At 40.0% G+C, this 27981-nt stretch overlaps 1 protein-coding gene across 1 annotated transcript in view; it reads right to left on the bottom strand.

Annotated features, from left to right (window-relative positions):
* The window catches only part of LOC149259569 (2-oxoglutarate (2OG) and Fe(II)-dependent oxygenase superfamily protein), a 538837-nt gene that overhangs the window by 504026 nt on the left and 6830 nt on the right, over positions 1–27981 (bottom strand). The window contains exon 2 of the mRNA XM_089376311.1: positions 5956–6033. Within this exon, the coding sequence (XP_089232437.1) occupies positions 5956–6033 (78 nt within the window). The remainder of the gene's footprint in view (positions 1–5955; positions 6034–27981) is intronic.

The following is a 27981-nucleotide window of genomic DNA, read 5'->3' as shown; positions in this document are numbered from 1 at the left end:
TTTAATTTCTTTTGCATATTGAATTAATGTTAGTTTACCTGGCCATCTTGCTTGGATTGATGTGTGCAAGCTATCTTGCACATATTATTGATTTAGAGTAGTATTTTAGGGATAAGTTTACCAATTCATTTTAAGAAGAATGTTTGGTCTATCTTATTCATTATATTGCTCTAGTCTTTTGCAAGCTAATACTTGTTCAAGTGTATAAGAAAGATGTTTTGTATTGTCTGCAAGAATCCATCTAGAAGTGGGAGAAATATCAATTAGATCAACTCACTCCTAGAGTCAAAGCGATCTAAGACTTAGCCATTTTTTCGCTCCAAGTCTTCCATCCAACGAAGAGCAAAAGGGAGTTTTCTTACTCTATAGCTACTTCATCATCCATTTAAATTTAAAGGACTAAGCCTCTAGGCTCGCGCTGCGCAATCCCGGCACTGGCTGAAATGCTCCCCTAGCCAACTACGTCAACCCTCCTGGTCTCTGTGTGGCTCTGCGTGAGCCTTTTCTGCCCTCCTCAGCCTCTGCATTGGCCTCTCTCTAGCCCGAACTGATGACGCAATCTCGGCACTAGCTGAAATGCTCCCCTAACCAACTACGTCAACCCTCCTGGTCTTTGTGTGGCTCTGTGTGAGCCTTTTCTTCCCTCCTCAGCCTCTGTGTTGGCCTCTCTCTGGCCCGGACTGATGACACAGTCCCTCTGCGTCAACCCTTCTTTTGTCGCTTTCTGCAAGGAACAGCTTCTGTCACTCGGGACAGCTGTTTCTGCTGCAAATGCTCTGCTTCAGCTGGTGCCTTGAGCTTTCCTGTGATCTACAACCACGCTCTAATACCATGTTGAAATTTCTAAGCCTAACCGTTAGAAATTTTATCTGTATTCTTTTGGTTTATTTCTCCTAATTACAAACAAGTTATTTAAACATATAAACATCGAAATAAACACAATACAGTCTCAACCATCTACAGATCAACAGCTGAAAGAATAGCAAACACACAAGTGACACCGTTATTTTTGGACAACTCGTCCCCGGAAAAACCCAACTTGGGAAAACCGGTGCCGCAATTCTGAGGGTTTATTTATTATGCAATCTATCCTTGAGTACAAATGGGTGCCAAACTGGCTCACCCGACAAAGAAAAATAACCGGCAGTAATACCTCTCTATTCGGAAGCAGATATTCAGAAAATCTGCCCCACGAAACCCTCTCCAGCACCACTGAAGCACTGCGTCAACCCTCCTGGCCTCTGCGTCAGCCTCAAACCCCTCTGTGTCAGCCCTCTGAGGCACTGCGCAGCCTCTATGGCCTTCTACGTCACTCCTGCTGCCCTCTGCGTGGATGACGCAGGCCCTTCTGGCTCTACGTTGTCTCTGTTGGGCTCTGCGTGGCCTGCTCTAGCTTCTGCATCTGCCTCTCTGCCTCTGCGCTGGTCTCTCAGCACTATCTTTGCCTCTCTGTCCAGTACTCGTTGCTCCTCGCTACAAACTGATCACTAATACAAATTTACTTAGCAAACCCCGCTCTAATAAATCGAATGACTGATCACTCTGGTGTATTCTCCAACTGACCCTCACGCCTCCTCTTATACTTTTCCTGTTGGTCCTTCAACAGCCGAGATTACATCTCTAATCAACGGCTAAGATTAGATTTGGCGTGATCCATGACTTTTGGAACCTTCTAACCCAGTTTTATATTAATACCCATTAATATTTTATTTTTCCTAAGTTTAGACTTAGGAACTCCACTAAAAATAATAATTATTTTAATATCTCCCAAACTGGGTACTATCTGCCCAAACCATTTCTAGGTCTTGGAGATCTCATGTGCTTTAGCCTCTCCACCATTTTTCATGGCTAGAGCACATCCGATGCTACCCCAAATCAACACAATATTCTTTGAGGATTTCTATCCAAGATAAAAATAGTTCCAAGGACCGATATTCTTTGAGGATACGTATCCAAGATAAGAATACTCCTATGAGGACATACCTGGTGATCATCCAGATGGGCTATATGCCTAGAGAGGCGGTGGTGTCCAAATTGATGCCTCCCAGCATTGTGCTTTGATCTAGTGGAGAGATAGAGCTTGTCAGTCGAGGCCTTGCTATTTTTGACAATGTTGTTAGGTTGATGCTTATCAATTTATGTTCTTTGTTATGATAATATTTCAACTTGAGAGTATCCTATTGTGTCATTATGAATACCTACCTAATTAAGAGGGATTGTTGGAAATGTAACTAGTGTCCGTCTTCATAATGTATTCAAATGTACTATTGATGTACTTATTATATTAATTCATTATTATTATTTTATTTCCAGTCAAAGCATGTTCTTCATGCTTATAGGGTCAATTGAGTCAAAGTCCTATTTGGACTTCTTGTAAGAAAAAAGAAAAATTAATTTATCGAGTCAAAATGTCATCCACAGACCAAGTCAGCCCTCCCTGGACAAGTCGTCCTAAAGAGGCAGCTATTTGACCTCCTGGACATGTATAAATACAAGGCAGTTCGACCTCATTCACTCACTCATCCTCACATCGATTTTTGTGCAAGAAGAACAAGAAAATTAGCGGAAGTCAAAAGAGAGAGAGACCAAAGTCAAAGGAGAGAGAAAAATTGGTTTTCTAGCTTGTTTCTTTTCACACTTGCAAGAAAACTGGGGAAACTCCGAAATTACAAGTCCGGAAATTTAGGTCTAAACTGTAGGTCCGAAATTCTTTGATTTGACAAGGTTTGACCAGCATTAACTTTTGTTGACTTTGACTTGTTGAGGAGACTTGGAGGAGGGCCGACTTGGGGTATTTATGGTAGTCTTAGTCTTGGTCTTGGATCTTGGATATCTCATTTTGATCTGATTCTATAAGAAAATGATTTCTTGGGTTTTCCCCATTTAGGAGTTTTTCCCTGGCTTGGAGCCTAATTTTTTGTGTCCTTTGTCTCTTTGTAATCTTCATGTTTTGTACATTTTTGGTAATTCTTTGATGAAGGAAATATAAATTTAATAAGAATCCAACAAACATTCACAAGTAATTATCAAATTAAAATAAATCAACCCTATTCTACAAGAGTCTTGGTTTCTCAACAAAACCCTCACGGCCTCAATAACTCAACCTCCCTGTCTGCAAATTAACTCTGGGAGAATTCCTCCTCCGGATCTCGGAAACTAGAAGAATATTGATGAAAGAAAACCCCAGAAAATATTCATTGCTTCAATTGTTGTTGAAACATTCACTTGTATCAAACCTCAATAACCATGATCATTGATCTCCAAGTTTGCCCATCGATTTCCTTTATAGTCTTTCATTGAGAAATCAATAGCCAAGATCTAGATTTGAAATGATCTAATTGATGGCTAAGATCACTTCGAAACTTTTCTAGAAGTCTCTAGAGGAAAATCGACCATGTCTCAATTATTACTAATTAATTAATCTATTTCCCTAAGTCAAGACTTAAGAAAATAATTAAAATTGATTAATTAATTTAATTAAGACATTCCCATTCAAAAGAATAACTTAGGCTTGGAGATATTTTATGCTCGTCTTCCTAGCCTCACTGAGACCACTTGAGGTTAAAACACCTGTCTGAGCTACATCAACCAACAAAATATCACAACACCACAATGGCTTGTTATGCCATCAACACGGATAAGGCATTAAATGCAACATTGAACAATAATCAGGGCTTGATTTTTCTCATTGCCAAACAGAGAAAAAAAAAAAAACATCCATATTTGTATATCAACCTTGATGATGTTCTATATTATTGTTTGTTTTGCAAATATATTTTATTTCACCTAATTTTTTCAGTTTGCAATTTGTCCAATATTTTCTGAGTTTTTCAAGTCCAGGTTTATTATTGTCGATATCTTCTGATGATTTCCTATGTTTTCCCTAATATTTCCAATAAGTTCCTTTCCAGAGCTTGGGCAATATATTCCCTAAATTGATATTTGCAACATTGTATCATACCATGTAGGAATAACTAGTAAGAAGTCATCATAATCATAGAATAATAGTATATATAGTTTGACCAATGTTAATCAACGTCCCATGTCCATGTGGCTTAAATTGATAGAAACTTCACTTAATTTGGCATTAATGTATTCAAGAATGTTAAAATTGGCAACTAGGGCCAAATTCCACTTTGGATAGCGCATTTGATGGAGATAATTATTGCATTGAATTCATCTTTTCGAGAGGGACCAAAATAGACCTAAAGATCACTAAATTTGGACAAGGAGAAAAATGTTTTTGAGGTCAAGCCTACACGTGTAAATTGTAAAGGTCGGCCACATCATCATGTAGGCTCATGAAGCCCAACAAACATGTCTTTTGACCCTCAACGACTTGTATAAATAAGAATGACCTCAAACCTCATTTGGCACATCATCAACTCACACATCCTTCTCTCTCCTCATCTGATTGGTTCGTACAACTATTGGGCAGCGAATTTTTCTCACACGTGTGGCAGAAAGGAGGACGAAAATTACAGGGCCGAAAATCTGAAGTTTTTCTGCAGTTTGACCAGGGTTTGACCAGCGTTGACTTTGACTTTCTGGGCAGCTTTTGACTTCGATTTTCTGAGAGAATCTTTGTCTCATCAGGCCACATTTATTGGCACAAAAACCGAGGTGATTTGGGCACTTTGACCTGTGTTGACCACAGGGTTGACTTTAGGTTGACTGAATTTGACTGTAGATTTGTTGACTGTTTTGGGTTGACTTTGACCAGCAAGAGAGGTCGAGTTCCTCTCTCCTTTGACCACGTTTTTTGGGGAAGTTTGACCAAACTTTGACTGTTGTTGACTTTCTGGTTAGGGCTGATTTGACTATTGTTGACTGAGGGCAGAATTGCAGATTTGACAAGGTTGTTTTGGACAGTGATTTTGCAAGTCAATTTTGACTTTGACTTTGTAAGTTTGTATTATTATACTCCCTCTCTCCGTTGAATATTTGATATAATAATAAGAAGAATTGATCAAAGGGTTTTGCCCATCTTGGAGTTTTTCCCTAGCATTTGCCAAATACTGGTGTTCTCTTGTCTTCTGCATTTATGGTTTATGTTCCATCTATAGTTACTGTTAATGTGAGTAATGGTTAATGTGATTGCTAAGTGGACTGATAAAAGAACATTGAAGTAATTGTTGCAAACATAGAACATACCATTGTTATCTAAAATTAACAAAGAAGAAATTACCCCATATCTACTGAGCATAGCCCCCTCATTAGACATGGTTTAAGTAGATGTAATTGTAAACAAATAAGTTTTAAGACGACACGTCGAATCTGGAAAGTTTCTACAATGTAATCATTCAATGAAAGTAGTCAACACAAAAGTTATTATGGGATCAAAACTTTCTACACTTTTAACTAACCTTGATGCACTTGGAAACACAATGAACCATATCCTTATTTTCTTCTCAAATGGCAAATATTAAATATAGATTTCATTATGTTTCCCAGTTTTCTTCGTGAAGACATTCTTCCAAGTTCTCATGCTCTTGAGAGGGATTCTTTCTTCTTTGTGGTTCCTATCCTTATATCTCACTATCAAATGATAGACTTTAGATTCTAGGCCTTAGATCTGGTGTTTTTTTATAGGAGCTGAATTCATACTTCCACTTCTGTATTAACCCTAATGTACCTAGCAATCCCTTCCATCTGTTTATGATCATTCGTTGGACATTTCACCTATTTATGGTCTTTCATTAGACATTAATAAAATGATTTTATATTATCTTATCTAACTTGAACTAATTGATTGGAATTATGTTGAATAGAATCATCGAGCAATCAAAGGCTTAAAAAATTCACAGTAAAATTTTAGAGTGGCTTTTCAGCTTGAACATATTTTAAACATAGACACACAAGTATGTATTGAGAATCCTCCTATTAACAAAAGCTAATCTACACTAAAGTTCAACTCAAACTTTGCCATGCAACAACAGTGGTTTTGACTCATACATGAGAGATAGCAATGATACCCAATCCACTTGGTCCAAATCCAGTCTCCAGCTTTTCGGAAAGATCATTAGATTTTTCCTGGTACAGAAATTAAAATACAAGAAGAATATCATTCATTGACTCAACCATCTACACAAGAAAAATGAATAATCCATCTTAACACTACTAAGAATTTTCAGCCATGAACTTTGTATTTTAATGATGGAGAAAATGAATATAAACCCAACCAAATATATATAATCTATCAACTGATTGTCAATCATTCGTGAGTTATCACCAAAAGAAAGAACAAAAATTAATGTAATTTTCTATGTACAATGTTAAGCATGAAGAGTCTGTAACAAGGGATCCAATAGTTCCTAAAGTCTGATGGTGCTAAAGTGCACATCTTGAAATATATCTTCCCTTAAGGTACGAAGATGATTTACAACAATGTTAGCTTTGAAGACACATTAGTGCATTGAAAGATGTCAAAACATATGTTACCAAAACAAGAAAGAGGAAAAGGAAAAAGAAATGACAACCAAACAAGGACTAGGAGCAAGAGGATTTCAGGAAAAGAAACCTGCCTTCCCTAAAAATTTATTTGGTGAAGGACGACATCATCCTATGACTCTGTGATTCCCCTAAAAATGGCATGCTTATCTAGAATCATAAAAGCACCAAAGTACCCATAAAGATTCCTTTGAAAAGAAATTTCCTTCCTCAACTTTAATTTGTTTTAGAATTTGCCCTAAAAATATTCAATGTTAAGCTCCAACATGTTGATAAGAACATCTTTCCGTTCCAGTCTTCAAGATCAGGCTGAATTATAGATTTTTAATAGTGACCTGCACAGCTCCCATGCATGCATGGGAAAGTGATTGCTTCAAATGGGTACTTTCCAATTATTATCTATCATTTTAGGGAAATTTGTATTTTTATAAAATTACTATTTTTAGCAACTAGTTGTAGTTTTTCAGCACCTATTTGGTTGTTCTTTAAAAGTATCTTCTTAAATTTTTTAATTTTCTACTTTTGGAAAGTTTTTTTTCTAGGTGCTTCACGAACCACAGAGATCGGTGACCCCTACGTCCATGGAATATTTGTACCAGGCAAATCCACCCGAAGGGATCACTTCCTGCCAGCTCAACCACAAAGCTTGACCCCTTGAGTGTCGAGAGAATTGAACCCACGGAGCCTAACCCCGAGAGTGTCGAGAGAATTGAACCCATGACCTCTCAATAGCAAAGGTGCTTTAACAACAGGGACTCAACCAATTGAGATAGCCCTCAGGGCTACTTTTGGAAAAAAAATTATTTTTAGAAACTTATTATTTTGGTAAAACCTAATCAGGCTTCTAGATAACCTTTTAGGAGGAGATAAGTGTATTAACGTCTAATAAATCACCACAAAATTAGTTCAATGGGACTGTTTTGGTACAATGATGTCTCTACAACGCATGAGCACAAAAGCAACTACTAATAAAAGCAAGAAGTAAGAAGTGTTACCTGCTGATATGTACATGGCAGGAAACAAAGACCCCATTGCCCAATGGACAGGACACCTGTAAATTTTTTGAAGATCAGAGGTCCAGTAGGGCATTTCTACCCCTTTTCTCTCTATATCTTCTCTCTCTTCTCTTTATGTAATTCCATACCCCCACGAGGGAATTGTAATAAATGACACTAGCATGATGAACTTATGTAACAAACTTAGACAACATGGGACCCAGTTACTAAGTGAATCTAGCTCTAGAGTGTTTTTTCACTTAATCAATTATTCTTGTTTTTTAACGATGAATAACTAATTGAGTTTTTTCACTCATAACCTTAAAAGATGGGGTGCATCTTAATAATTGGGCCTTGAGTGTGTTTTTGAGTCTAGGTTCAATGTATATTACCATGCTAGGTCATATCCATAGTTTATGGAATTGCATTAGGTATTTTTAGAAATTTTTAAATAATTAAAAACTTCCCGCAAAATGGGATATTTTAATTATTTTGTATGTAATAAGCGGAGAAGTAGTGCTAGGAAATGTTGATGGCATGTGAATACTAAAAATTCATACCCAGCGTACCAACATCATCCTTGTACCCACTTCGAGGTCCAAAAAATAAATATTTCCTCACCAAAATCCACTTTTACTCAAAATTGAGGAAAAAAGACACAGAAAATTCAAAAACAAATAAGTTGGGGACACATTAAAAGCATGTTCCAAGTGAAAGGATATCACAAGTGGTCAAGAGGATGATTTTTGGAGGCTTATACACCCTACTTGGCACTCAAAAACCTCAATGCATGCCACTTGGCACTTACTTAATGGATGACGTCAGCCTTTTAGTCCTCACATCTCACACATGTGGGCTACTTTAGCATTTAATGATGAAAGCTAGTGGGTTGGCTTGTAACCCAATGCACTTTAGTGATTTAACTTGTTATCTAGGGGCTTTGTAGACTAAATTAGACTTTGTCCTCATATAAATAGAGGAGAGGATCATTTCATTTGTCATCATCATCATCTCTTGGACAAGTCGGCCTCTCATGGAAGAATTTTTGTTGGAAAATGTAACTAGTTTTGGTCTTCATAATTGTAATTTGTCTCATGCCATAATGTAACTCTTATGTATTGATCAAATATGAAGAAAAAAATATATCTATAAATCAATTTTAAATATTTAGTATATAATCTAATGATTTTCTTATTGTTTATAAAGTTTTATTGATGTAATTAATTATTGTAGGAATATCCTTTTAATAAATGATGAGACCTATTGTATGTTTATTATACTTCATAAACATATAATATACTTCATACAATAATAATTAAATAAACATTATTTAACTAATCTTACATCATTTCTTTTCAAACACCTCATAATCACTAAATTTTCAATAAACTAACAAAATCCTTATAAAAACATCAAGAAACTACACAAGCTAAATCATGAGATTAAAAATGTATTAATTAAATATTTTCAAGAATGATTACATTTACAAACACATAAACTAATAAATGATAAACAATGCTAACTAAATAATTTTTTCAAAACATATTCAAATCATAATTACAAAAAAAAATTAAATTAAGCACAATTTAATCATTAAAAAAAATTAAATTAAATAAATAAATAAACAAAAATAATTCACTACATATAAATAAATAAAATTCCCACATAAACTAATAAAGTAATATATTAAATTAAAAAGTTAAATTAATAAGGATTATGCACATTATTATAGATTAAATTAATTTAATATAAATATTTAGCCGACTAAGTTTTTCCAAAATATTATTCACGCAAATACATATAAATCATCAGCTCTTTTACATTAAATCTTCTCAAGATATTAAGTGTCCCCCTGATGATGGACTCACTTTGTAGTCTGAAACGTTGGGTTAAAAAACTCATTCACATGTCATTCCACACTCTTTCAAATGTTATGATTTCTTGAATAATATCTGGATCAGTTCATGCAGGGCTACTAGAACAAGAATTGTAAGTACAAGGACAACTAGCATTCATGTGGTGGATGGAAACTCCTGAAAGAAACATGATGAGGAAGAAGTAGCCACATGATGAAGATTCCAGATATGTATCAAGAAGGCCACTTTCCACGAAGAAAGGAATGACATAACAAACCAAGAAGGAAAGTGATTGATGGTTGATGCCCTGCAAAGAAGAAGCCCAACTGAATTTCATGACATCAAGGAAAGAATTTGATCAAGCAGTTGAAGGACCCACGAAGAAGAAGTTGTTGATGTGAAAGGAGAGTCCCTTGTTAAGAGGGAGCTTTGACAGGTCCCTAATCAAGAGGGAGCTTGGATTGGGTCAACTCGGATTAAGAAGGAGTGACAGTTGTGTGTTTGTTAAATTTTGGTATGTTCTATGCTTAGAGCAATTTACTTCAATTTTTCATATTAGCCCAATGACAATATTCAGATTAGCAATCACATCAACATGATAGTAAAGTGCGGATAGAACATAAACATAAACAACAGAAGACAAGCCAAGACAAGATGACACAAGATGTGGCACCAGCCAGGGACAAACCCCAATGTGTGGAAACCCTTGATCAATTCTTCTTATATTCTTCAATAGTTTAGCAGAGAGAAAGAGATAGAGTACAATGATTTGAAGTCAATAATTGACTTGCCAAATAGGAGATCAGAAGATCTTCTAAAGATTTCTATACAGCAAATGATAGTCCTAAAACAGCTCCAATCACCCAGATTACTGAAGCTTTCCTTCCATAAGACTCTCCTTCCTTTGCTGCTTCATTGATCAAGTCAAGGCTACTAATCTGGCACCTTTTATATGCTACAAGGACTGGTGCATTTCATGGCAGACCTGGTCACTAGTTAGGGCACAAGCTCTGAGTGCTACAGCACCCTAAACACACCCCACAGTTCATCTATTTACTATGGCTAGCCTTCATACAGTCCTCCAATGATACGCTGCCTTATAGGGTTGCTTACCTTCTGAACGCAGCTACTAAAAGGCCTCCAACTGTTGGCTATGGCCTACGGCCTAGCCCAACAGTGGACTGTAGCTTTGATCCCTTCAAACAGTGATCCAAACAGCCCTTAAAAAGCAGTCCCTAGCTCCTCCTTTTTGCGGATACTTCTGCCCTTCAAATCGAGCTCAAGAACAACACTAACATGCCCAAACAACCTTGCATTATACCATGTTGTCACCTACAACAATGTGACCCTTCACGCTGATGAGATACTCCTTTTTGTTGCGGCTAGGTTCACTTTTCTGGCTACATCTAAGGGTCCCTTACATGTTGTGATAAGGGCTCCTCTAACTGTGGCTTTAGGCCTTCATATGTTGTTGGTTAGGGCCTCTCCAACTGCGGCTAAGAGAGCTGCATATAAGGTCTTTTTATGACAGCAAATAGGAGCTTCACAAGACTACGTATGGGTCTCTCTTAACAACAGATTAGGGCTGTTGATTAGGCCTCTTGTTGCTGCGGAATAAGGCCTGCGTTTAGGACATTAGGGCACCTCCAAGATAGCGAATATACATACTTTGTGACTGCGTTTAGGGCATGGCCAAATCTCCTTTAGAACAGCGGCTAGACTTCCTCCTTGAGCTGTGAATATAACTCCCTCTTGATAGCGTATAGATCTCCTCTTACCTGCAAAAAGATCTCCTCATAAGACTGTGGCTAGGGCTCTTTAGTTCTACGTCTAGGGCTCTCTTAGAAGACCCTTTCTTCACTACGTCTAGGGCTTCTCCCTCTTGATCTCTCTAGCCACCAAACCCAAACGAGTGGAGAGAGATCTTAGGAGAAGTGTGTGTACAAAATGACTTGAAGACCTCTTCTATTTATAATAAAACGTTGAGGACAAGTTGGGGTAATTTGGTTGCTGGCCGACCTTGACAAATTGTCAAATAACATAAATAAATTCATATCTCCATGAATACATGTTGAAATCGGATGATCTTTAGATCAATCCTACACCTCTCGATGAGAGGAATCCAAGAAAAATATCAGCTGCCATAAATAAGAAGACCCACATGGAGTTTGGCCCTAGTTGCCAATTTTAACACTCCCTCTCAACTAGGGAGAACTCCATCTGCTAATCCATCTGCCATTCCGTACTATCTCTGCCATCAATGCAGTGCCCTACACTGTTTTGCTCTGCTGAAGTATGAAGAAGAAGAAGTGATCGAGAATGTATCATACCATTCTCTACTGACCCGAAGTCAGTCCCATATAAAGAGAATGTCTCATACCACTTACTGATCCGAAATCAGTTCCAAATAAAGAGAGTGCCTCATACCACTCTTACTGACCCGAAGTCAGTTCCAATTGATCCTAGATCAATATCATCCTAGCATAGGGAGTATGGTAGTACACGATGCATCCATCAATAGTTCTATGGTCCCTATCCTCATTTACCTGCTCATTGGCCAGATGAGAGGTACTTCCCATGAGTCCTAGACTGCATGGGTAGGATGTCTTAGCAAGAGAAGGATGAACCACTCATCCTGCCTACATGTCGCCATGGGGTATCACAAGGGAAGGTTGAACCACTCACCCTGTACACAACAAATCACTAGGGGAAGGTTGAACCACTCACCCTATGACTGTGTCTCAGCAGGAGAAGGATGAACCACTCATCCTACCTACATAGCAAACCACTAGGGGAAGGCTGAACCACTCACCCTATGGTTGCTCATTGCTCGAAGAAGTACCCCATGCCCCCCAGAGCTCCCAGAGCTCAATATATCATACAGGACCCTCAAGAGAGGGTCTCTCCACGACTCCTAGTCGTTCTTGGAAAGTCAAGAATTTGACTTTTCCCAAGGGCTTCATCTGAATAACGGCGATCGGCACATCAGTCCTGATGTGATGGAGCCTTGTTTCTCCTCGCAGTACCATATCCCGGATAAAGTGGTACCTGATGTCTATGTGCTGGGAGCAATCATGAAATACGAGATTCTCTAATAATCGGATCCCACACTGGTTGTCACAAAGGATCACGGTGGTATCCAGCACATGTCCAGACAGCTCACTGAAGGGCTTCTCCAACCAGACAGCTTCACATGAGGCTATACTCATAGCTACATATCCGGCCTTAGCGGTGCTCAAAGCAACCGACTTCTGCTTCCTGCTCATCCAAGATATCGAAGCAAAACCCAAAGAGAAACAACACCTAGAAGTGCTCTTGCAATCCATCAGACTTCCTACCCAATCAATATCAGAATAACCATGCAGCCTAACAGCTCCGGCAGTGTATCTCAGTCCATGAGTGATTGTGCCCCGAAGATATCTCAGAAGATTCTTGGCACCAATCCAATGTGAGTGATGAGACTCAACCATATATGGGCTCAACATGCTAACTGCAACACATATATTCGGACAAAAGTTCACCAAGAACATCAATGCTACTATGAGTTGACGAAACTCAGAGGCATTTCCCAAATCAGGTCCGACAGCACTACTGCATAACTTCTTAAAGTTAAGCTCCATCGGGGTAGTCACAAGCTTGCAGTCCACCATTCCAAATTCGGAATCCAACTCCCTCTTACTTTTGCAAATGAGAGGGTCTGTACCTGTCAGAAAGAGGTCGTCCTCATAAGGTACCAATATGAGAGGTCTATCATCCACAACCTTAAAGCAATGGTTTGGATCGGCTTCATTCTTAGTGAATCTCAACTTCATCAAATAGCTATTAATCCTCTCATACCAAGCCCAGGATGCTTGCTTCAAACTATAGAGAGCTTTCTTCAACCTGCATACATGAGATTCTCGATCATGAATCTCAAACCTCTCGGGTTGTTCCACATCTGTGGTCTTGCTATTACATGAGGGGAATGGTCCCCTTGTAAGTTTTCCTTCGGTACATCTCGAACATGTACCTCCATGCTCTTCTTTGAATTCAGGCATCCCTGTCACCATCTGTCTCGCATTGGGTAGGACCTTACAATGAAGATACGCAGACCTTCGGTGCCATTGAAGAGATGTGTCACACAACATGGCCCCCAATGGACTTCCTGTAACCTGATACAAAGTGCCAACCCTGAACCCAAGATAAAAGCATCTTTAAAATTCCTTTTCCAAACATGTACCTTTCCATCGATGAATGCCACCTTGTCACCTTTGTCTTCCATTGCCGAAATGGACACCAAGTTCTTCTTGAGTTCAGATACATAAAGAACTTCTTGTAAATGAATCGAGTTACCCTGATCCAATTGAGAGTAACATTCCCTACACCCTTGACGGGATAGGTGGCATTGTCTCCGAGAATAATCTTCAAGTTTGTTTCCTTCTCTATCAGATTAGAGAGATCTTCCTTGAATCTGGTGAAGTGCCTTGAGGCACCACTATCAATAAGCCAATTTCCCAACAAGTCCGGAGGAGAGGTAATGGAGAGAGCCGATATAATATAATACTCCTTTTGCTTATCAGAAACAACATTTGATTCTTCATACCTAGAGTTCCTTACTTTCTTGGAGGGTCGACCATTTCCTTGATGTCCTGCATTCCTTTTTCCTTTGCTATTGTACCGGTTATTCCTTCGATCATTGTTATTGAAGTTGCCCCTAGAATGATTGTGATCATCATCATGTGATTCAGACACTCCCTTGCATAGTGGCCAAACTTATTGCAAGCAAAGCATCTGCCTTTCCTTCCACCCTTAAATCCGGGCTTTCCATTGAAATGACCTTTAGACCCTGCATTATTTCTCCTTTTGGCATGAGAAGAGAAAGCAGTGGGGTTTCCTTTATTAGAAGGCATTTCTTGTTCCACCATCCTCGTTTCTTCTTGAATGCATCTCGACATCAATTCTTCGAACCCTAGAATTCGATCATTATTGAGAATAGTGGTTCTAAATATATACCACTCGGGCGGGATTCCTACAAGAGTAGTGATAGTAAGTTCCCTGTCAGAAATTATTTCTCCAATCGATAGAAGATCATTCTTAATCTCGGTGATCCTTAAGAAGTAGGATTGAATATCCTCGTCCTTGCCCCTCTTAATATCCTTCAACTTATTTTTGAGGAACAAAATTTGATTTGCATCACTAACCTTGAACATGCTTACCAATCTGTCGTAGATCTCCTTGGAGGTGTTTAAATCAGAGATGTAGGCCACCAGACGCTTGTCAATGGAATCTTTGATAATATTCTTCGCTTTGACTTCACCCTTGGTGTACTTGTTCTTTGTAGCAGCCGGTGCATTTGATGGAGGCTCAGGGATTTTACCCTTCACATAATCCAACACTTCTTGTTCTTCCAATGTCAGATCAAGAGACATCTTCCATCCGTGATAGTCAGACTTTTCACAGAGTTTGTCTTCAGCCGGGAAGTGGGATGAGGAACCCATTGAGCCTTTTGTCCTTTCCAACTGTCTTCGGTGATTGCTCTTTCACTCTTGCTTGGGCTTTGTCTTCACCTCAGCTCTGATACCATGTTAAATTTTGATATGTTCTATGCTTAGAGAAATTTACTTCAATTTTTCATATTAGCCCAATGACAATATTCAGATTAGCAATCACATCAGCATGATAGTAAAGTGCAGATAGAACATAAACATAAATAGCAGAAGACAAGCCAAGACAAGAGGACACAAGATGTGGCACCAGCCAGGGACAAACCCCAATGTGGGGAAACCCTTGATCAATTCTTCTTATATTCTTCAATAGTTCAGCAGAGAGAAAGAGATAGAGTACAATGATTTGAAGTCAATACTTGACTTGCCAAATAGGAGATCAGAGGATCTTCTGAAGATTTCTATACAGCAGATGATAGTCCTAGAACAGCTCAACCAATCACCCAGATTATTGAAGCTTTCCTTCCATAAGATTCTCCTTCCTTTGCTGCTTCACTAATCATGTCAAGGCTACTAATCTGGCACCTTTTATATGCTGCAAGGACTGGTGCATTTCATGGCAGACTTGGTCACTAGTTAGGGCACAAGCTCTGAGTGCTACAGCACCCTAAACACACCCCATAGTTCATCTATTTACCGTGGCTGGCCTTCATACAGTCCTCTAATGATACGTTGCCTTATAGGTTTGCTTACCTTCTAAACGCAACGACTAAAAGGCCTCCAACTATTGGCTATGGCCTACGGCCTAGCCCAGAGTGGAGTGTAGCTTTGGTCCCTTCAAACAGTAATCCAAACAGCCCTTAAACAGCAATCCCTAGCTCCTCCTTTTTGTGGATACTTCTTCCCTTCAAATCGAGCTCAAGAACAACACTAACATGCCTAAACAGCCTTGCATTATACCACACTGTCACCTACAGCAATGTGACCCTGCACAGTGATGAGATACTCCTTTTTGCTGCGGCTAGGTTCACTTTTCTTGCTACATCTAAGGGTCCCTTACACGTTGTGATAAGGGCTCCTCTAACTGCGGCTTTAGGCCTTCATATGTTGTTGGTTAGGGCCTCTCCAACCGCGACTAAGAGAGCTGCGTATAAGGTCTTTTTATGACAGCAAATAGGAGCTTCACAAGATTTTGCATGGGTATCTCTTAACAGCAGATTAGGGTTGTTGATTAGGCCTCTTGTTGCTGCGGAATAAGGCCTACGTTTAGGACATTAGGGCACCTCCAAGACAACGACTATACATACTTTGTGACTGCGTTTAGGGAATGGCCAGATCTCCTTTTAGAACAGCGGCTAGACTTCCTCCTTGAGCTGCAAATATAACTCCCTCTTGACAGCAAATAGATCTCCTCTTACCTGCAAAAATATATCCTCATAACACTGCAGCTAGGGCTCTTTAGTTCTACGTCTAGGGCTCTCTTAGAAGACTCGTTCTTCACTGCGTCTAGGGCTTCTCCCTCTTGATCTCTCTAGCCACCAAACCCAAACAAGTGGAGAGAGATCTTAGGAGAAGTGTGTGTGCAAAATGATTTGAAGACCTCTTCTATTTATAATAAAACATTGAGGACAAGTTGGGGTAATTTGGTTGCTAGCCGACCTTGACAATTTGTCAAATAACATAAATAAATTCATATCTCCATGAATACATGTTGGAATCGGATGATCTTTAGATCAATCCTACACCTCTCAACGAGAAGAATCCAAGAAAAATATTAGTTGCCATAAATAAGAAGACCCACATGGAGTTTGGCCCTAGTTGCCAATTTTAACAGTTTTTCTATTTCATGTGGCATGCACTAGACCAAGACTAACAGTCGTAAGTCTTAGTAAAGGCCATGAAGAGAAATATAGACACATGTTGGATGTATCCTCCCTAATTGAGAGGGAGAGATAGACACAACATTCTTGTCTTCACTTGGGAAGAAAGAAAGGAGGATTGGGTAATCATCTGGCATCTGATGCTCTTTGAGGATGTGTAGGGCATCCAAGATAAGAGTAGGCAAGAGGACAGATATTCTTTGAGGGTTGGGAACCCAAGATAAGAATAGTCCTAGAAGGCCATACTCAGTGAACACCCAGGTGGGTATGTACCTTGAGAGACAATGATGAACGTGTCTATAGTCATTGGTCTCGCCAGCATTGTAGCTCATGATCTCGTGAAGAGATGGAGTTGTTAGTCAAGGCCTTGCATTGTGACAATGCTAATTGATATGATGCTATACAGATGGGATTATCAATCTGATTCTTCTTATGAGAAATTCTTTAGATTGAGAATGACCAAGTACCATTATGAATACCTCCCTAGTTAAGAGGAAGTGTTGTAGGAAGTGTAACTAGGTTCGGTCTTCATAATGACATGATCTTTGTAAATGATGAAATAAAAGAAATAAAATTATTTTTTGAATGCCTTGTTGCATGGGTTTCATGAGCAAGAGGTTTATTTGCTGAGTGGCTCCCATTGAGAGCCTTAGGATTTATTAGTAAATCAAAGAGTCAACGTCATGTATTCTTGAGCCTATGTTTAATGTATACAAGTCTATGGAAATGTCAAGAAGCTCTCCAAATGACAAGCACAATCCTCTTCGTCATGTCGGCCTACAAAATGAATAAAACGTTGTCATGTTGGCTCAAGTAAGGAGACACAACGGTTCACTGTCATGTCTGCTTATATACAATGCTAACCACTATATATAGGCGTGCAAAGAATCTGCATTACAGGCAGAACAAGAACTCGGATCCTCTAAAATCTCGGACAAGTACAGTGGCTCAAAAATCTCAGATGAGTACAGTAGTTCAGTGTTGTGGAGGGAGAAGGATCTCTGTGTTTTTCGGTGATGTCTCACAGTCTTAATGAGCATTGTCTCAACATACTAAGATGCAGTCCCAGTCTCGGCATATGTGTGATAAAGATCTCTCAGTATTACACTCTCGGCATAATTAATGATGGAGAAAATACAATAACAGTCTCGGCATACCTATGATGAAGAAGACCTCAGTGCAGGAAGAAAAACACAGTCTCGGCATAGTTGTGATGATCCCACAGTAACACACTCTGTCTTGGCATCCACTCTAAACGCAATCATGATCTCGGCATAATGATAATCATGATGAGGACATAGTGACAAGGTCATGATCTAGATGTAGATCTCAGTGCAACTCTCATACATATAGAGACCTCGTTGACATGGTGATGATCTCTGTTAAATTATGGTATGTTCTATGCTTAGAGCAGTTTACTTATTTTTCTTCTTATTAGCCGCAGATTAGCAATCACATATACATTAAGTAAAGTGCAGATAGAACATTAAATGATCAACAGAAAACAAGCCAAGACAAGAGACACAAGATGTGGCGGCAGGACAAACCCCAATGCAGGGAAACCCTTTGATCAAATCTTCTTTTATCTTCAATAGTTCAGCAGAGAGAAATAGCACAAAATCTGAATTCTGTAATTTTATATCAGCAGCAGCAAACCCTAGATCAACAAAGTCAAACGTGGTCAAACTAGCTGAAATTGACCTCTAAAATACTTGGTCAATTTCCGATCAACTTGTCCTCGAACAGCCTGAAGAAACAACCCTTGAACAACCCCAAAAGTTCAGTCAATTTGCAGATTTCTGAAGTCAACTTGCAGCCCTAAACTAGGGCAGTCAACACCGGTCAAACCAGAGGTCAGATCACCTCGATTTTCATGCCAAAAATTGCAACCTGCCTAGGAGAGGCAACCACACCCAATCTGCACTCTTGGAAGGTCAACGCTTGGTCAACGCTGGTCAAAGAGATGACCTGCTGCCCTGGCGTCCTTTCTGCGTCTTCCTTGCCCTAGGACATCTTCCTTTCAGCCACACGTGAGAGAGAGAGAGAGGCTCCTTTTGTGTGTAGGAGAGAGAGAGAAGTTGAGTGAATTTAATTGTCCAAATAAGGAGAATGCTCCTTTTATTTATATGCAAAAGTTGAGGTTGAATAGACATGACTGTTGGGCTTCTGAGCCTACATAAGTTTGCTGGTTGACCTTGACAATTTGTCCATCATCAAAATAAATTCATATCTCCATAAATACTTATCGGAATCAGATGATCTTTAGATCAATCCTACACCTCTCAATGAGAGGAATCTAGGAAAAATATCAAAAGCCATAAATAAGGTGATCCACATGGAGTTTGGCCCTAGTTGCCAATTTTACCACTCCCTCTCAACTAGGGAAAACTTTATCTACAATCCATCAGACCGTCGCTGCTATCCATCCATCAAATGCACTGTCTTGTACAGCTTGACCCCACTCTGCTCTGCTCTGCTCGAACTATGAAGAAGAAGAAATGATCGAGGATGTATCATACCATCCTCCACTGACCCGAAGTCAGTCTCAGAGTGTGAACCACTCTCACTGATCCCAGATCAGTATCATTGATCCCAGATCAATGGAGGTCATCCTAGCATAGGGAGTACGGTAGATATAGCGATGCATCCATCGATAGTACTACTATGGTCCCTATCCTCATTTCCCTACTCATTGATCAGATGAGAGGTACTTCCCATGAGTCCCAGACTGCATGGGTAGGATGCCTCAACAGGAGAACTAATCATCCTGTCCACAGGAGAACGAATCATCATGTCTAGTGGATGCCACGGAGAACTAATCATCCTAGCCTACAGGAGAACTAATCATCCTGCTCCACAGTCGCCACGGAGAACGAATCATCCTAGCCCACAGGAGAACTAATCATCCTGTTCCACAATCGCCACGGGGTGTCACAGGGGAAGGTTGAACCTTTACCCTATACATAGTGCACCACCAGGGGATGGTGAGTCGCCCTGTGGTCACATGTCACTCCAAGAAGTACCCCGTGCCCCCTGGAGCTCCCAGAGCTCAATACATCATACTCTACCCTCATAAGAGGGTCTCTGAACGACACCAAGTCGTTCTCGGAAAGTCAGGAATTTGACCTTTCCTAGAGGCTTTGTCACAATGTCGGCGACCTGTTCATCTGTACCGATATGTTGGAGCCTTATTGCACTTCGCTGCACCATATCTCGAATATAGTGGTACCTGATATCGATATGCTTGGAGCGATCATGAAATACGGCAATCTCTGATAAACGGTCCCGCTCTAGTTGTCACATAGAATCACAGTGGTATCCAATGTAAATCCAAACAGCTCACTGAAGAGCTTTCGCAACCAGACTGCCTCACAAGAGGCCATGCTAACAGCAATGTACTCTGCCTCAGCGGTGCTCAAAGCCACTGACTTCTGCTTCCTGCTCATCCAGGATATCGAGACAGATCCCAAAGAGAAACAGCACCTGGAAGTGCTCTTTCGGTCCACCACACCGCCTGCCCAATTAGCATCAGTATACCCAAGTAGTCTCACATCTTCGGCAGTGTATCTCAACCCATGAGTGATTGTGCCACGAAGATATCTCAACAGATTCTTGGCACCAATCCAATGTGAGTGGTGAGGCTCAACCATATGTTGACTCAATGTGTTGACTGCAAAGCATCTATCTGGACGGGAGTTCACCAAGAACATTAATGCTCCGACGAGTTGACGATACTCGGTAGCATTTCGTAAAACAAGTCCGACAACACTACCGCTTAACTTCTTGAAGTCAAGATCCATCGCGGTAGTTACGGGTTTGCAGTCCACCATGCCGAATCTCTCCAATATCTTCACCACATATTTTCCTTGAGATAGGAAAATCCCCCCTGATTTCTGTCAGACTTCCAGTCCCAGGAAATAGTGCATAAGTCCTAGGTCTTTCATCTCGAACTCAGAAGCCAGCTCCCTCTTACATTCGTGAATGAGAGGGTCTGCACCTGTTAGAAAGAGGTCGTCAACATATAGCACCAGTATGAGAGGCTTGTCATCTATAACCTTAAAGTAAAGGTTAGGGTCGACTTCACTCCTAGTGAATCCCAGCTTCATCAAGTAGTTATCGATCCTCTCATACCATGCTCGGGGTGCTTGCTTTAGCCCATAGAGGGCCTTCTTGAACCCGCCCACATGAGATTCTCGATCATAAATCTCAAATCCTTCGGGTTGCTCCACATAGACCTCCTCTTTGATCGAACCATGTAAGAACGCAGTCTTGACATCCATCTGATGTAGGTTCCATCCTTGCGAAGCAGCAAGGGCTATGATCGAGCGAATGGTGGTATATCGGGCAACAGGTGCAAATATCTTGTCATAGTCTATACCTTCCTTCTGGGAGAAGCCACGAGCGACAAAACGAGCCTTATACTTTTCCGCACTTCCATCAACTGCATGCTTTATCTTGTAAAGCCATTTTGAAGTGACAACTGCTTTGTCCTGGGGTCTGGGGACCACATCCCAAACATCGTTTTTCATAATGGACTCATATTCCTCGGTCATAGCATCCTTCCATACTTGATGCTTGACGGCATCTGTGAATGACGAAGGCTCATTTTGGATGATCGTGCTCATGATGGTCAGGTATCCTTGATACCTGTTTGGCTTCTTACTTTCACGAAAGGTTCCTCGGGGTGCAATGTGTCCTTCAGCATCATCAAGTGTCCCCCTAAGCCATGAAGGCCTCGTCCTAGAAGAGGAAGGCTCTTGCGGAGGAGGATCAATAGGATCCATAGGTTCTTCCACATCAGGCATCATCCCATCTTCTTTTTTTCCTTCGGTTCCCCAGTGTCGACTTCTTTAGATCCCCTTAAAGTAGGAAGATTGTCTACCTTGCTAAGAGCCATATCTTTGTCAAAGGTGACATCATGACTAATCTCGACTTCCCTTTGACCAGCGACATAGATTCTATAGCCCTTAGTAGTTTCGCTATAGCCCACGAAGATTCCTTTCTTTCCAGATGCACCCAATTTATTCCTTTTTTCTTTAGGCACATGAAAATATACAGGGCTTCCAAAAATTCTAAAATGAGATACATTAGGTTTCTTACCGGTGAACATTTCTTTGGGAGTTTTGGAACCCAATGCTTGATGAGGGCATCGGTTTTGTACATATACAGCGATATTTGCAGCTTCAGCCCATAGAAACTTTGGAAGTCTTTGATCATGGAGCATAGCACAGACAGCTTCCACAATTGTACGATTCTTCATTTCCGCCACACCATTCTATTCAGGAGTATGTGGCATAGTAGTCTCCCTCTTAATGCCAGCGTCTTTGCAAAAGTCATGAAACTCATTGGATTCATATTCAATCCCATTATCAGTCCTTAAGATCTTGATCTTCTTTTCAGTTTGATTCTCGATCAAGGCTTTGAAGTGCTGAAACCAGGAGAACACTTCATCCTTCTTTTTCAAGAAGTATATCCAAGTCTTGCGAGAATAATCATCTGTAAAAGTGAGGTAATATAAATATCCTCCCAAGGAGTTCACAGGCATCATATCGGATATGTCTGAGTGAACCAACTGCAATATATCGGAGGTATTGCTTTGGCTTGAGGGGAATGGTCCCCTTTTGAGCTTCCCTTCGGCACATCCTAGACATACACCTTCTTGCTCTAATCTGAACTCGGGCATCCCGGTCACCATTTTTCTTACATCGGGTAGAGCTTTATAATGAAGGTGAGCAAACCTCCAATGCCATAGTTCGGACTGAAGAGATGTGTCACAAGACATGACACCCAGCAGACTTCCACCGACCTGATATAATGAATCAACTCGAAACCCAAGAGTAAAAACATCTTTAAAGTTCTTTTTCCATAAATGTACCTTGCCATCGCTGAAGGCCACCTTGTAGCCTTTGTCTTCCATTGCCGAAATGGACACCAGGTTCTTTTTGAGATCAGGGACATATAATACATCTTGTAAGTGGATGGTATTACCCTAATTCAATTGAAGAGTGACATTTCCTACGCTTTTCACGGGATATTTTGAATTATCTCCAAGAACAATTTCCAAGTTGGTTTCCTTCTCTATCAGATTATAGAGAGCTTCTTTGTAACCAGTGAAGTGCCTTGAGGCACCACTATCAATAAGCCAATTTCCCAGCGAGTCCGAGGGAGCAGTAGTAGATAGAGCTGCTGGTAGATAATATTCATCTTGCTTATTGTTAACAGTGTTAGATTCATACCTAGAATTTCTTGCCTTCTTGAATGGTTGTCCTCTTCCTTGATTTTCGGCACTTCTTTTACCTCTGCCATTTGACCTACCATTCCTTTGATTGCCTTGAGAGGGATTTTGATCATCGTCCCGGTGTGAGTCCCTTTTATCAGGGCACTCCCTAGCATAGTGACCCGTTTTATTGCAATTGTAACATCGTCCTTTTCTTCCACCCTTTGGTCTAGCCTTTCCTTTGAATTTAGCCCCGGAATTGTTTCTTCTTTTAGTATGAGAAGAAAAGGCAGAGGGATGACCTTTAAGTATGGGCATTTCTTGCTCTTCCATCCTCGTTTCTTCTTGAATGCATCTGGCCATTAATTCCTCAAATCCAGGAATTACGTTATTGTTGAGAAGAGTAGTCTTGAATATATACCATTCAGATGGCAGTTCTCCAAGAGTTGTGAGTGTCATTTCCCTGTCAGGAATTACTTCCCAAATAGATAGGAGATCGTTCTTGATCTCGGTGATCCTTAAGAAATATGCTTGCATACTCTCATCTTTGTCCTTCTTAACTTCCTTCAGATTATTTCTAAGAAACAAGACTTGATTTGCATCATTAACTTTAAATAAACTCACTAGTCTATCGTAGATTTCCTTGGAGGTGTTCAACTCGGAAACATAGGCCACCAAGCGTTTCTCGATAGAGTCCCGAATGATCTTCCTTGCTTTGACTTCTCCCTTGGTCCATTTGTTCCTAGTAGCAGCGGATGCATTTGATGGAGGCTCAACAATCCTGCCTCTCACATGGTCCAACACTTCTTGCTCTTCTAATGTTAGATCGAGAGACATCTTCCATCCGTGATAGTCAGACTTCTCACGGAGTTTGTCTTCAGCAGGGAAGTGTGTTGAGGACCCCATGATTTCTTTAAGATAGCCTTGCCAACCTTCTCTTCGGTGATTGCTCTTGCTCTTGCTCTTGCTTGGGCTTTGTCTTCACCTCAGCTCTGATACCATGTTAAATTATGGTATGTTCTATGCTTAGAGCAGTTTACTTATTTTTCTTCTTATTAGCCACAAATTAGCAATCACATATACATTAAGTAAAGTGCAGATAGAACATTAAATGATCAACAGAAAACAAGCCAAGACAAGAGACACAAGATGTGGCGGCTAGCCAAGGACAAACCCCAATGCGGGGAAACCCTTTGATCAAATCTTCTTTTATCTTCAATAGTTCAGCAGAGAGAAATAGTACAAAATCTGAATTCTGTAATTTTATATCAGCAGCAGCAAACCCTAGATCAGCAAAGTCAAACATGGTCAAACTAGCTGAAATTGACCTCTAAAATACTTGGTCAATTTCCAGTGAACTTGTCCTCGAACAGCCTGAAGAAACAACCCTTGAACAGCCCCAAAATTTCAATCAATTTGCAGATTTCTGAAGTCAACTTGCAGCCCTAAACTAGGGTAGTCAACGCCGGTCAAACCAGAGGTCAGATCACCTCAATTTTCGTGCCAAAAATTGTGGCCTGCCTAGGAGAGGCAACCACACCCAATCCGCACTCTTGGAAGGTCAACGCTGGTCAAAGAGATGACCTGCTGCCCTAGCGTCCTTCTTTCTGCATCTTCCTTGCCCTAGGACGTCTTCCTTTCAGCCACACGTGTGAGAGAGAGAGAGGCTCCTTTTGTGCGTAAAAGAGAGAGAGAGAAAATGAGTGAATTTAATTGTCCAAATGAGGAGAATGCTCCTTGTATTTATATGCAAACGTTGAGGTTGAATAGACATGACTGTTGGGCTTCTGAACCTAAATAATTTTGTTGGCTGACCTTGACAATTTGTCCATAATCAAAATAAATTCATATCTCCATAAATACTTATCGGAATCGGATGATCTTTAAATCAATCCTACACCTCTCGATGAGAGGAATCTAGGAAAAATATCAGAAACCATAAATAAGGTGATCCACATGGAGTTTGGCCCTAGTTGCCAATTTTAACAATCTCAGTGAGAGTGCAGCAATGATCTAGGTGAAGGTACAGCAATGGTACAATTGTAATGCAATAATGATGACCTCGGTGAAGCAACAGTGATGAAGATGATCTCAGCAGTGACAAAGAAGAGGATTGGTGTCTTGGTCTTGGAGTGGCCTAATAGGTCAAGGGTCAGGGTCTTGGTATTCGTCAATTGGAATCTCTATAAGAAGAATTTTGTGCGGGTTTTCCTCTCAAACAGTGAGAGGTTTTGGCCCTGGCAGAAAGCCAACATCTTGTGTCCTTATCTCTTTTGTTTTGGTAGTTATTTGATGATCTAAGAAGACACACTCTAATATTAAAGATTGTGCTTATTAGAAATTTTTAAACACCTCACAAATAGTTATCAAGCAAGAAGAATCTCATTATAACTCAAATGCCCTAGATTCTTCAACAGAATAAGCACACACACATCTCATGTTCTATTCTACGGCTAGGAGAGGATGCGAAGGTCCAAAAGAAGCTCGAAAAAGGTCCAGCAAGGAAGAAGATAACTCTAGAAGTTTCAGTGATGAGGACGAAAGGACAAGAGAGCCTCTTCTTGGAGAATTTATACTTCGCTATATTTAAAGATCTTATGTAGTAAGGTTGGCTGGTTGATTTGTATCTTGGTAGAAGCAAGAAGTTTTTGGGTCTTGGAAGTCTCCTTTGAAACAGAGTCTATAAGAAGAGAATTTTTTGTGGGTTTTCCCTTGTTGGAGGGGTTTTGCCCTGGCATGGAGCCTATATCTTGTGTTCGTGTGATCTTTGTTATTTGGCATTTATTTGATGATAAAGAACATAAGCACAATAACAATAAATCGATACTAATATCACAAGTAAATGTCATGTAAAGGAAAACGCTAAATTAATAAGGCTGCCCTAATCAGTTTTCCAACAATTTCGGCATGTTTTCTTTGGTATGGAATATACTTGGTTACTGGAGCAATTCGCTTGGCCTTTAAGAAGTTGTCTTGGATTGACAATGGAATGTTCATGCATCTTCATCTTGTAAGTGTGCCTATTGTTGAATAATCTTTCTTCTTATGTCTAATATATGGAATGGATTGATGATCTATTGTTTTTCTATTGTGCCCTGATTTATTGAAAATTTATATTATAGAACCTAGATGTCATAATTGCATGCATTACTCATATATGAAATGTGAATGACATCCCCCTTGGTGATTCTTAATTATATCTCTCCCAAATGACTTCAATCCCTCCCAAAGGAAATAGTTAGGGTTTATGCCAGGGCATCAAACATCCTCACTCCTTTGCAAGCATTGGCTAATCTATCACCCCCATAGACTCCATCAACCCATGGGCTAGGCATTGGCCATGTCTCTTGATGATCAGCTCAAATTTCATCCATAAAATTTATTTTTCTCTTCTCTCTCTAAATTTAGCCCTCTTAAGGCTAAGTGGCCATCTAGGGCTTAGTGTGAATTGACAAGGAGGAGAAATTTTGGGTTTGGGAAAGTCTAAACATCAAGGGTTGAGTGGCTACCACAAAATCAATTCCCTTTGGTGGGCATTCATTCCATTTTTATCCATAATTTATCTTGCCCTAGTTGTTTTCCCTAGGAGGAGACCCTAGTTTGGTTTTAGATTCAACTTGATGGTTTCTTGAGGGTTTCATGTGCCATAACCTTGTTGAAACACATTTGAGAAACCCTTTATTTGCACCTGGACCTTTGGTCATCCCAATTCTCAACCAATCAATCAAACCCTAGGTCTTGTGTTGCCTTAATTTGGCCTCTTCAAGGAAAGTGAATTGTCTCCTCTTAGAGCCTTGTGCCTAATTTGGCCTCTTCAAGGAAAGTGAATTCTCTCCTTTTGGAGCCTTGGTCTTGAGTTACTAATAGATTGCCTTGGTCAGGAATCTAGTCTGTGGCATTGCGGTGCCTAAATTGTTGAGAGACCAATGGATAGATTGCCTTGGTCAAGAATCTATTCCATGGCATTGCAGTGCCTAAAAGTTCTTCATGGTTCATATAGTTGAGATCTTCTTTGTACTTGTATATGATGAATACCTCCCTAGTAAGAGGGAGTGTTGGAAAATGTAACTAGGTTCGGTCTTCATTTAATGTATTTGAGTCATCTTGTAATGTACTTGTCAAAAGAATAAAGAAAATATTTTTTATTATTATTATTGTGACTTATTAAAGCACGGGTTTCATGCTTGGGTCACCATGTTTTAGGTCAAAGTCCCCATTGAGGACTTCTAGGATTTATTTTGAGTCAATAGAGTCATTGTACTTTTAAAGAGACCCTTCTTGGGCTTTTGAATCATGTAAAAAGGTTAAGTATTGAGTCAAATGTAATTTATGTATCCTCCACATCAAGTCAGCCTAAGGACATCAATTCGACCTCCCTTGAAGCCTATAAATAGAAGCAAGTCAAATTCATTTGGAGTACTTCATCTCAAGCAAGTTCGATATCTCTAAGGAAGCTGGGAAGTGTGAAGTACGAAGTCGGGAAGCCAAAGGAAGTGCGAGTTGGGTGGAGTCTAAGGAGAAGAAGAAAAACAAAATTTTGGTGTCTCTCTCTCTGTTTCGTGCCCTAGATTGGGAGATCGAAGTCTTGTAAGTTTCTTGATGCCGGAAGTTGCCTGATGTCGGAAGTTGCCCGATGCTGGAAGCTGCTACATAGTCGAAGTTGCTGGAAGAGAGATCGAAGATCTGGGAGGCTGACTTGGTCTAGAGGGAAGGTTTGGTCTTTGTCTAGGGTGAAGTATCTCAAAGAATACTATTGAAAGGAAGAGAATTTGGACTGGGTTTTCCCTCGAGAGGGGGTTTTGCCCTGGACTAGTGCCTACATCTAGTGTCCATTGTTTTGTGTGCTTTCGCTTTGGTAATTGCTTGTTGAACTAAAAGAAAGAAGATATAAAGAATTGTAATAACAAATCAAGAACATCACAAATAATTATCAAGAATAAGAAAATATTTCTGCCTTTCTGATTTTCTAACAAATGCTACATCAATAAGTATCAAACTGTGGACAATGAATACATACAAAAATAAAACATGAGTTCAATCTAGTAAACAATAAAGACATATAGTCTTCAATCTTCATCCTCGTCAAAAATAGAAGAAGAAGCATGCTCAACAATGGATGGTGGAGCGGAAGAAGATGAAGGGCGAGAGTCTTTTTATAAC

The sequence above is a fragment of the Pinus tabuliformis genome, chromosome 6 (genome assembly GCF_031772625.1).
Source record: "Pinus tabuliformis cultivar Carrire ecotype Pingquan chromosome 6, CPIR1, whole genome shotgun sequence".
Lineage (NCBI taxonomy): Eukaryota > Viridiplantae > Streptophyta > Pinopsida > Pinales > Pinaceae > Pinus > Pinus tabuliformis.
This window is presented reverse-complemented; position numbering and strand designations above follow the sequence as displayed.